Raw genomic sequence first — 12,400 nt, 5'->3', positions numbered from 1 at the left:
TACTTCCCATCACATTGCAAACATCGTGCACCCTTCCCCTTTCAATATAGGAAAGGCTGTAGAAGCCACGTATCCATTTTCTGACTGTATTGTGTTTTGAGCTGCGCGTTTATTATGAGTAGTTAGTCACGTGGGTTACGGCATGCTGGAAGCAAAGGATTTACTTACATAAACTACTGTCTTTAGTTCAGTTTCGTTTAGGCAGAGCAATGGAGTGGGCTAGGGTGATATATTTTGTTGAGTGCTTAAATACATTTAAGAATGCTTTGCTAATGTTTAAATATGCCAAGACTGTTTATTTTGTTATATCGCTAGTTTCAATTTCATTAGTTTTTACCATTCCATGATGGTTCACTTTGCTGGTTTATTAGTAAAGGATTGAGTACACTTTCTTCAACTTTACATTTTGTTATTGTGGGTAGCACATTATACAATGTCAACAATGCCCGTGCCTGTGCTTAGTCTCTGAGCGGCTCTGGTTTGTTTGAAAGTGACTGCTACTAAGGAGACTGGAAGAACCATTTTCTGACATACCAGTGATCACAGTTGGATGCACTCATTGCTAGCTACGTAACTGGCTGCCAGTCACAGGATTTCAATATTGCAATCTGCTTTCCCCAGAGTCAAAGCGTAATACAGCATTGATACAGGCCATTCTGCCCATCCAGTCCAGTCCAACCAGAATGTCCACCCAGCTGGTCTCTCTCAATTTCTTGTTTTAGGCGCATATCCCTCCAAGTCCACCTGCCTCGAACATATTCTCTGGCAGATCATTCAATATACTCACCATCCTCTGGATGAAAATATTGCCCCTCGGGTTCCTTTTAAATCATTGCCCTCCCATCTTTAACCCTAATTTTGGACTCCCCTACCATGGGGAAACAACCTACCATCCACCTGGTCTGAGCCTCTAATAACTTTAAACAGCTCTATACGTCTGTCCTCATTGTCGTACATGCAAAGGAACAAACTCAGGCTCTTTAGGCCTAACAACATTCACTTAAATCTTTTCTCAACTCGTTCCAGTATAACGACAGGCCACGCTCTTTTCTCACCACTCTCACCCGGTAGAAGGTACAGGAACCTCAGGACTCACACCACTAAGTTCAAGAACAGTTACTACCCCTCAACCATCAGGCTCTTGAGCAAAAGCAGGTAACTACACTCACTTGCCCATCCCTTGAGATGTTCCCACAACCAATGATCTCACTTCAAGGACTCTATCTTGTTATTTATTACTATTTATTTATATTTGCATTTGCATAGTTGATGGAAAGGTCACTCTTGTTGATCTTTCACTGATCCTGTTATAGTTACTATTCTGTAGATTTGCTGAGTATGCCCACAAGAAGATGAATCTCAGGGTTGATAATAAAATTTACTTTGAACTTTGAGCATCACCTCACACCCATCTATATTGAAATCCATTTGCCTCCCTTCAGACCACATCCCTAACTGGTCAAGATACCTCCTATAATGTACAATAACCTCCTTCCCTATGAATGACATCTCCCAGTTTCATGTCTTCCTCCACCCTCTGGATGAAAATGTTTCCAGTCAGGTCCCATTTAAGCAAAGTAAAAAGTACAAGTGCAGAGTTCATTTGTTCATTAGAAGATCTTAAGCCCATAAGATTTAGGAGCAGAATTATGCCATTGAGTCTGCTCCACCATTTCATCATGGCTGATCCATTTTCCCTCTCAGCCCCAATCTCCTGCCTTCCCTGTATCCCTTCATACTCTGACTGATCAAACATCCATCAACCTCTGATAAATATACCCAATTAATTCCACAGATGCACCACTCTCTGGCTAAAGAAATTCCTCCTCACCTCTGTTCTAAAAGGACACCCCTTTATTCTGAGGCTCAGCCCACCATTGGAAACATTCTCTCCACATCCACTCTATCAAAGCCTTTGAACATTATGTGTAGTATCATATGATCATGGTCTTTGTCCAAGTCTGGAGTAAATAATCACAAATTGCTTTAAACTGCACAGCATCTCCTTACCTGTAAAATTTGAGTGACAGATCCATAAAAGGAAGGACAAAAGGTGCCACGGTGTAGCTGACCACAATCTGCGTAGTAATCCACGTCACCACGTCATAGAATGCTTTGTGTGCCGGTGAAGTTAAGAAATAAGGCCTCAAATTGCTTCTGACCTGCAGAAAGGCAGACACAGCCACAGAAACATTACACCAGAGCAGTGAGTGAGTTACAATACAAATGAGCTGTGAGCAGGACTTCAAAGTAAATTTATTATCAAAGTACCTATTTGTTACCCTGAAATTCATTTTCTTGCACACATTCACAAGAACCAGGCTACGACCAGAGGTCCTGGGTGAAGAGTGAAAGGTTTAAGGGGACCATGAGGGAGAACATCTTCACTCAGAGAGCTGTGAGAGTCTGGAATGAGCCGGCAGCACAAATGGTGCATGCAAGCTCAACTTCAATGTTTAGGAGAAGTTTGGATAGGTACATGGATGGTAGGGGTATGGAGAGCTGTGGTCCTGGTGCAGGTTGATGGGAGTAGGTAATTTAAATGGTTCAGCATGGACTAGATGGACTGAAGGGCCTGTTTCTGTGCTGAACTTTTCTATGACTCTGTCCTACTCTAACCTTGATTACTGCCTTGCCACAATTTCATCGTATGCTCCATCCCCTTTTCAACTACCAAACTCAAATTCCCCTAAGCTTCCCTTCTTCTCGTTCTTTAAGCTGATGCTTAGATACCTTATTGAGTGAGATTTTGTCAACCAGATACTCGACTTTTTTGGCCTCGTGTCAAAGTTTGTTTGATAACATGCCTCTGAAGCAGTATAAACGTCTTGCCAGATTGAAATCACTGTTTAACTACAAGTTGATGGATGCTTCTCGCTTGAAATCAAGAAATAATCGTACATTGGTTTTTTGTCAGTCTTTGAGTATAGTTTTTTTTTCATTCATTCTATTGCATTTCTTTGTTCTACTGTGAACGTCTGCAAGAAAATGAATCTCAGAGTGGCATATGATGAGATATACACACGTGATTTGATAATAAATTTACTTTGAACTTTGAAAAAACCTTGGGCTGCCTTGAGCCTGTGAAAGATACTGTGGCGACCCACTTTCTGTGCAGGCGAACCAGCTCACAAATAGCCAGCGCACAGGGAGACACTTTGGTAATGCACCTCTGACATCATTTCCGCCCGGAGAGGGTGGGAGCTAGGGATTAAATGCCAGCGCCGCGAAGTTTGAATAAACTAGTCTTGAACCGACTTACAGACTGCTGTATGTAGCTCTGTATGTAGTACATCGCTACATTGGTGACCCCAACGGTCCAAACGGGATTTGGACCAAAGATGACCGACTCTTCATCTGTTCACGCAGTTTCGCTAAAACTGCTGACTTTCTGGACGCTGCGACCACACGTGTGGTTTAGCCAAGCAGAAGCCCAGTTCCAGATTCAGCAGATATCCTCTTATTCCACGCGTTACTACCACGTGGTGAGCGCCCTTGACCAGGAGACAGCCACCCAGGTTGCGGATTTCATACAGTCGCCCCAGGAAGAAGGCAAATATGAAGCATTCAAATCGCTGCTCATTGGGACCTTTGGCCTCTCATGGCATGAGCGGGGTGCCCGCCTGCTTCACCTGGACGGTTTGGAGACAGGCTGCCATCAGCATTGATGAATGAGATGCTGGCCCTGGCTGATGGACACAAGCCCTGCCTCATGTTCGAGCAAGTGTGCCTGGCCGACGCAGATTTCAGCGATCCCCGGAAGGTGGCGGCCCGGGCAGATGTGCTGTGGAAAGCCAAGAGGGAGAGCATGGCGTCCATCCATCAGATTACCAGGCCACGCGCCCAACAGCAGACCAGACCAGGCCCGGCAGGGGGGCGCACACAACACAGAGGCAGGAGTGAGGAGGACAGTGAACAGTGGTGTTTCTACCACCAGCGATGGGGCACAGAAGCCCACCATTGTCGCCCGCCCTGCAAGGGCCAGGGCCAGGGCCAGCAGCCACTAATGACTGTGGCGGCTGGCGGCCAGGACAGCCTCTTGTACGTCTGGGACAAACAGTCGGAATGCCGTTTTTTGGTCGACACCGGAGCAGAAATCAGCGTCTTGCCCCCGACGGGGTATGACACCCGCAACAGGAAGCCAGGACCCATCCTGAGGGCCGCAAACGGCAGCACGATACGGACCTACGGCACCCGCACAGTGCAGCTGCAGTTCGGCGCCAGCCGGTTCACGTGAGACTTCACACTGGCCGCGGTGGCCCAACCACTCCTGGGAGCGGACTTCTTGTGAGCTCACAGCCTGCTGGTCGACTTGCAAGGGAAAAGACTGGTACATGCCGAGACTTTCCAGACGTTCTCCCTGGGTGAAGCCAAGTTGCCGGCCCCACACCTGGACTCCATCACGCTGTCGGACAACGAATTCACCAGAATCCTGGCGGACTTTCCATCGATTCTGGCACCACAGTTCACGGCAGCCATGCCCAGACACGGGGTACAGCACCACATCCCGACCCAGGGACCACCCCTCCACGCCCACGCACGAAGGCTCCCCCCAGAAAAGCTCCACCTGGCAAAGGAGGAGTTCAAGAGGATGGAGGAATTGGGGATTGTACGGAGGTTCAACAGCCTATGGGCCTCCCTCCTGCACATGGTGCCCAAAGCAGCCGGGGGTTGGAGACCATGCGGCGACTACCGCAGACTGAACGAGGCTACAACTCCAAACCGCTACCCCGTGCCGTACATACAGGACTTTGTAGCAAACCTGCACGGGGCAAGAATCTTTTCCAAAGTAGACCTCGTCCGGGGATACCATCAAATCCCGGTGCACCCTGAAGACATTTCCAAAACAGCACTCATCACCCCGTTCGGCCTGTTCGAGTTCCTCCAAATGCCGTTCGGCCTGAAGAATGCTGCACAGACGTTCCAGCAGCTAATGGATGCAGTGGGACACGACCTGGACTTTGCGTTCATCTATTTGGACGACATCCTTATAGCCAGCAGTTGTCGTCAGGAGCATCTGTCCCACCTCCGCCAGCTCTACTCCTGCCTGAGTGATTTCGGCCTCACGATCAACCCGGCCAAATGCCAGTTCGGTCTTGACACCATCGACTTCCTGGGCCACAGGATTACCAAAGACGGGGCAACACCTCTGCCCGCCAAGGTAGATGTGATCCACCACTTTGTCCGGCCCAACACTGTCAAAGGCCTGCAGGAGTTGGTTGGTATGGTGAACTTCTACCACCATTTCCTCCCCTCAGCAGCCCGTATCATGCACCCTTTGTACACCCTGATGTCGGGTAAAGGCAAGGACATTACTTGGGACGAGGAGGCCGCGGCCGCTTTCGTTAAAGCCAAGGAAGCCTTGGCAGATGCCGTGATGCTGGTGCACCCCAGAATGGACGTTCCGACCGCCCTCACGGTGGACGCATCTGACACAGCAGTAGGTGGGGTGTTGGAGCAGCTCATCGAGAGGCGCTGGCAACCCCTGGCGTTCTTCAGCAAGCACCTACGACCACCCGAACTCAAGTACAGTGCTTTCGACCGGGAGCTGTTGGCACTGTATCTGGCAATCCAGCATTTCAGGTACTTCTTAGAAGGCAGGCCATTCACCGCGTTCACGGACCACAAACCGTTGACCTTCGCGTTCACGAAGGTGTCTGATCCCTGGTCGGCTCGCCAACAGCAACATCTGTCCTACATCTCCGAGTACACGATGGACATCCAGCATGTTTCGGGAAAGGACAACATCATGGCGGACGCAATCTCCAGACCAGCTGTCCAGGCCCTGTCCCTGGGGGTGGACTATGCAGCACTGGTGGAGGTGCAGCAGCCAGACGATGAGATGCCCAGCTACAGGACCGCAGTCTCGGGTTTGCAGCTGCAGGACTTTCTCATAGGTCCAGGTGATAGGACTCTCCTGTGCGACGTGGCTACCGGCCAACCTCGCCCCATCGTCCCGGCAGCCTGGAGGCAGTGAGTTTTCGACTCCATACACGGTTTGGCGCACCCATCTATCAGGACAACCGTCCGGCTGGTCTCCAGCAAGTTCGCGTGGCACTGACTTCGCAAGCAGGTCAGTGAATGGGCCAGAACGTGCGCGCAGTGCCAAACAGCCAAGGTGCAGCGGCACACTAAAGCCCCGCTGCAGCAGTTCGAACCCACCCACCGGAGGTTCGACCACATTCATGTGGATATCGTGGGGCCCCTACCAGTGTCACGAGGAGCGCAGTACCTCCTAACTATGGTAGACTGGTTCACGAAGTGGCCAGAGGCGGTCCCGCTCACTGACGCCACCGCCGATTCCTGCGCCCGAGCACTGATTGCAACCTGGGTAGCACGCTTTGGGGTACCGGCCCACATTACCTTCAACAGAGGTGCCCAGTTCACCTCCAGCCTGTGGTCGGCTGTGGCCAGCCTGTTGGGAACGCAGCCACACCACACTACTGCCTACCACCCACAGTCCAACGGACTAGTGGAACGCTTCCACCGTCACTTGAAGTCGGCTCTCATGGCCCGCCTGAGAGGACCTAACTGGGTGGACGAGCTTCCCTGGGTCCTGCTTGGAATTCGCACAGCGCCCAAAAAGGATCTGCACGCCTCGTCGGCCAAGTTGGTGTACAGCGCACCCCTGGCTGTCCCAGGAGTGTTCATACCAGCCCCAAGGGGGCAAGAGGAAGAACCCGCAGCAGTCCTGGACAGACTACGTGAAAGGCTCGGCAACCTGGCCCCCGTACTGACTTCACAGCACGGACAGACCCCGACCCATGTACCCAAAGACCTGCAGAACTGTAAGTTTGTGTTTGTACGAAGGGGCGGACACCGGGCACCGCTATAGCGGCCGTACGAGGGCCCATTCAAGGTGTACATTCTGGACATTGGGGGGAAAGAGGAGGTTTTCACGGTGGACCGACTCAAACCAGCCCACGTGGACTTGGCGCAGCCGGCCGAGGTTCAGGCACCGCGGCGCAGAGGCAGACCTCCCAAACAGAGGCTGATCCAGACTGTGGACATTGGGGGGGTGTATCGCCGGTTCTGGGGGGGGGGGGGGGGGGGGGTTATGTGGCGACCCACTTTCTGCGCAAGCGAACTGGCTCACAAATAGCCAGCGCGCGGGGGGAGACTTTGGTGATGCACCTCTGACGTCATTTCCGCCCGGAGAGGGTGGGTGCTAGGGATTAAATGCCAGCGCCACGAAGTTTGAATAAACTAGTCTCGAAATGACTTACCCACTGCGTGTCGCCTCTAGCTCTGTATGTAGTACATCGCTACCATACTATATATATATGCCCAAGGCTTTTGCACAGTACTGTATTTGTCAATGTGGAGCAAAGAGCGAGTTTCTTAAATCTGGTGGAAGCAAATAATGTTGGGAATGGCAAGGGTGCAGTGCCATGGGAGGGGTGTGGGACAGGGTGCCAGGAGCAGTGGGTAGTGGAGGTGCAGACACACCTAGCCACGAGAAACCGGGCAAGGTCATTTGATTCCAAACAACTGGTTTATTGATCATTTCAAAATGTCTCTCTGGTGCTTCCTGTTCCCTTCTCCTTTCCCAACCATGACTCCCCTCTCTCTGCCCCTCCCCTTCCCCCTCTCAGTCCACAGTAGAGACTCACATCAGACTCACCTATGTCATGTGCAAAGCAATACATAAAACTACTACAGTACTGAGCAAAAGTCTAAGGCACACTAGCTATATACGTGTGCTTAAGACTTTTGCACAGTACTGTAGGTGAATGCAGTACTGGGTGAGTTGGTATCTTGCAGATGCCAGTGCCCTCCCTGGGCAAAGAAATTACACTATTCCCATGGTGTGAGATGGGGAGAGGGCTTCCAAGTTTGTACATGGGAGCTCCCACATCACTGGAGCAGTTAAAACCCCAGGAATTTCAATGCAACTGCCCTCTTTCCGGGATCACTTACTGCTCTCGCTGCCAGTATCATGAACATGCCAGTCAGGAAGGTAAAGTAATAGCCAGGGTAGACGCCGTGCCACACCGCAGACAGAAGAAACGTCATCAACGTGCGATTGAAAGGACATCGATCATAGCAGACTCTAACGGAAAGCAAGAGGAACATTTAACAGCATTTCATCTCCGGTGAATATCAAATAGTCCCATCCTCAGGATCACAAAATTCGACAGCAGCAAAGGAGGCCAATGCACCCATCGTGACAGTACCTACTCTTTCAGAGATTCTCATGTCCGCAAGTTGCGGAGAGTATAACCCCGCCCAACGTAAAACTCCCAATAGAAGTCTCCCCTCTGCAGACTCTGTGCATTTCCAATGGCCTCAGTAAAGGAGCCAGCACCCCTCGCAGCCTGATCATTCTGCAGCCACTGGAAATCCAGAGGAACACACACAAAACACTGGAGGAGCCCAGCAGGTCAGGCAGCATCCATGGAAATGAATAAACTGTCGATGCTTCAGGCTGAGACCCTTCCTCGAGACTAGAAAGGAAGGAAGAGGATGCCAGAATGAGGAGGCGGGTGGAGAGGAAGGAAGACAAGCTGGAGGGTGATAGGTGAAGCCACGTGGGTGGTAAAGGGCTGGAGAGAAGGAATCTGATAGGAGAGAAGAATGGTCCACAGGAGATGATAGGCAGGTGAGAAGAGGGAAAGGGGGGGAATAGGGGAAGAGGGCAACAGGAAGAGGGAAAGAGGGAAATAGAGGAAGAGGAGAAGGGGGAACAGAGGTGGAAGGAAAAGGGGAATAGAGGAAGAGGGGAAGAGGGAAGAAGGGGAATAGAGGCAGAAGAGAAGAAAGAGGTTAGAGGAAGAGGGGAAGAGGGGAACAGGAAGGGGCAAGAAGGGGAATAGAGGAAGGGGAAGAAGGGAATAGAGGAAGAGAGAAAAGAGGTAAATAGAAAAGGGGAATACAGGAAGAGGGGAAGAGGGGAACAGGAAGGGGGAAAGAGGGGAATAGAGGAAGAGGAGAAGGGGGAACAGAGGTGGAAGGAAAAGGGGAAGAGGGAAGAAGGGGTCCACAGAGACAGAAGAGAAGAAGGAAGTTAGAGGAAGAGGGGAACAGGAAGGGGCAAGAAGGGGAATAGAGGAAGGGGGAAGAGGGGAACAGGAAGGGGGAAAGAGGGGAATAGAGGAAGAGGAGAAGGGAGAAATTATCATGAGGTATACCTCTCCTTTCTTCCCAAAACTGTAATATATATTCTATATGTTTGTCCAATTCCCTTTAGTGTGTTTCAATGGAATTTGCTCCCATTGACCTTTCATACAAAGTATTCCACATCATTCTACTTGTCCTGTTAGGAAAACTTATTTACGTAATGTCCACACCAATGGACGATATACTCCTCAGGCATGAGGCCAAGGTAAGCTGAAGACCAGAACTACTCACTCTTTTAGCCACAGAGCTGTCTGTATGTTCCAGTTGTCAATAAACATCTTCATGCTTGTTGCAAACTGGAAAGAAAGTAGTGAGAAATTTCAGTCCACCCAGGTTAGCAATGGAGATTAAGTAGATGAAATGGTCCGTTTCTATGACCCCCTGGCAAAGGGACGTGTGTGTACAGTCACACATACAGACGGTCTCTATGTGGACGTCTAGAGTGAGTATAACGTTTAGCTCTTACTTCTACGTTAGCGATGTTGAGGTTGGAAGTCCGATCCCAGCGCGGTTTGCCGCGGCTGTCATATCCGTTGAATCCAAACCCAGCAGCATTATTGACGGCATCGGCTGTACAAAAAACACATCTTTTAAATGATATAATTTGTCCACTTTTGTGATTTCAGTTTTCAGAAAATTAAATTTACATATGGCAATACTTCTCTTACCAATGGTCCAGGCAAAATAATACTTGGGCCTGCAGGCCAGGAGGGAAACGTACAGATAGAGCAAACGCACAGGCATCGACCTCCTCATGATAAAGTCGTCGTCATTGTTGTAGGTGACTGGAAATTCTTCCATCAGGGATAGGTGTATAAACACACACAGAGTGCAAATCAGCATCTTCCACATCACAGCGTGCTGCAGGAAGAATGAGGTTACCGCCAGTCAACGACTTTCTGCCAACAGCGCCAAACCTCCCGTGCACCAGCGCATCGATCTTACCCCACTCACAATCCAACTCTACACACTCATCATACACTGCATTACGTACACCTGCTCATTAATGCAAATATCTAATCAGCCAATCATGTGGCAGCAACTCAATGCTTTAAAGCATGCAGACATGGTCAAGAGGTTCAGTTGTTGTTCAGACCAAACATCAGAATGGGGAGCAGATGTAATCTAAATGACTTTGACTGTGCAATGGTTATTGGCCAGACAGGGTGACTTGGCTGTCTCAGAAAATGCTGATCTCCTGGGATTTTCACACAACGTTCTCTAGGATTTAGATAGATAGATAGATAGATAGATAGATACTTTATTCATCCCCATGGGGAAATTCAACTTTTTTTTCCAATGTCCCATACACTTGCTGTAGCAAAACTAATTACATACAATACTTAACTCAGTAAAAAAATATGATATGCATCTAAATCACCGTCTCAAAAAGCATTAATAGCTTTTAAAAAGTTCTTAAGTCCTGGAGGTAGAATTGTAAAGCCTAATGGCATTGGGGAGTATTGACCTCTTCATCCTGTCTGAGGAGCATTGCATCGATAGTAACCTGTCACTGAAACTGCTTCTCTGTCTCTGGATGGTGCTATGTAGAGGATGTTCAGAGTTATCCATAATTGACCGTAGCCTACTCAGCGCCCTTCGCTCAGCTACCGATGTTAAACTCTCCAGTACTTTGTACTTTGTACATTTTATAGAGAATGGTGCGAAAAGGAAATTAAAACATCTAGTGAGCAGCAGCTCAGGGAGTGTCAGTGGGTAGAGAAACAGTTCATGTTTCCTAATGGCTTAGTTGTTAGCATAACGCTTTACAGCAGCAGAGATGAGGGTTCAAATCCTGCAGTGGTAAGGAGCTTGTACACTCTCCCTGTGATCGTGTGGGCTTCCTCCCATATTCCGAGGTATATAGTTAGGGTTAATAAATTGGGACATGCTCAGTTGGTGACAGAAGCATGGCAACGCACATGGGCTGCCCCCCTCCAACATCCTCGGATTGTGTTGGTCATTGATGCAAACAACACATGTATGTTTCGAGATACACGTGACAAATAAAGCTCTTATTTAACATTTCACATCGAAGATCCTTCATCACTTCTCAGACCTGAAATATTGACCTCTTCTTTTCCACAAAGAATCATACAACAAAGAAACAGGCCATTCTCCCCATGTAATCAATACTGGCCACCAAGCATCCAAACGCTGATTGAGCTGCTCTCATATTTTCTGTTCTATGGTGTAAAGGTCTACAACTCTCTGGCTGGGTTACATCCCCAATTCTAGACCCTGTAAGGGGGAACTGAGTCAGACGCACCCCAGTGACACTGACTTGCGTTCCGTTTCCCGTCAGTGACTGCAGTCTTCCTTCACAGGACAAACTCCCCTTCCTATCCAATGAGTCATCCTAGAGACCGGGGGTTCCCACCCCCTTTTGTAATGTTACTGTTCCATGGCATAGAAAAGGTTGAAAATGCCTACTATAGACAACAGCTCCCTCAATTCCTTACCTCAAAGAAAAAGTACAACTGGGTGAAGATGACAGTGAAGAAGGGAAACCAGCACTCAAAAGGAGCTGCAGTTAAATGTGACCAATCATAGAGTCAGTGATACAGCACTTTAAAAGGCCATTCAGCCCAACCAGTCCTTGCTAACCAGGATTCCCATTGAAGATAATCGTATTTACCCATATTTGACCCATATCCCCCCCCCCCCCCAGAACAGAGGTTCCCAAGGTTTTTTATGCCATGGACTATTACCATAACTGAGGGGTCCACGGACCCCAGGTTGGGAATCCCTGCTTTAAACCTTTCCTATCTGTACCCATGCAAATCCCTTTTTAAAGTTGTTCATGCATCTGCCTCCACCACTTCGCCTGGCAGCTCATTCCATATGCTGACCACCCTCTGGGTTCCTATTAAATCTTCACCCTCTCCCATTAAATCCAATGCCCTCAAGTTTCTAAACCTCCCCAGCCCTGAGGAAAGGACTGCGAGCATTCAACCCTGCAAATCCCCCTCAACACTGTTGCCTCTATCGTTGCGCGTATGCACGGCTGCGCGGTAACTGAAATGCCCCTGCGCACGTAGCCCTTGTTGCCACGTAGATTCAGCTTTCTTTTTTATTATGTACATATAATTTTGAAGTTTATGCTCACACAGTTGTAAAATAGCATGTGAGTTTTCAATTTTCATTCTAAATATTCATAATATGCATATTACAAAAATACATTTAAAGTGCCGTGCTGATTTCAAACTATGTAAATATTTCCTGCTCAAAGCACAAAGCTGGTCCACAAAGCTGAAAAGTAAATAGAGGGAACTTGCCT

The 12,400-nt window shown here is 48.9% G+C and overlaps 1 protein-coding gene across 2 annotated transcripts in view; it reads right to left on the bottom strand.

Annotated features, from left to right (window-relative positions):
• Nucleotides 1–12,400, bottom strand: part of LOC140719725 (lysophospholipid acyltransferase 2-like) — an 81,546-nt gene that overhangs the window by 3,553 nt on the left and 65,593 nt on the right. For both annotated transcript variants that reach the window (XM_073034545.1, XM_073034546.1), the window contains exons 8-12: nt 9,789–9,981; nt 9,587–9,690; nt 9,352–9,416; nt 7,921–8,053; nt 2,011–2,162 (exon numbers count right to left, since the gene is read on the bottom strand). In XM_073034545.1, coding sequence (XP_072890646.1) covers nt 2,011–2,162; nt 7,921–8,053; nt 9,352–9,416; nt 9,587–9,690; nt 9,789–9,981 — 647 coding nt within the window. The remainder of the gene's footprint in view (nt 1–2,010; nt 2,163–7,920; nt 8,054–9,351; nt 9,417–9,586; nt 9,691–9,788; nt 9,982–12,400) is intronic.

Source organism: Hemitrygon akajei, chromosome 32 (genome assembly GCF_048418815.1).
Source record: "Hemitrygon akajei chromosome 32, sHemAka1.3, whole genome shotgun sequence".
NCBI lineage: Eukaryota > Metazoa > Chordata > Chondrichthyes > Myliobatiformes > Dasyatidae > Hemitrygon > Hemitrygon akajei.
This window is presented reverse-complemented; position numbering and strand designations above follow the sequence as displayed.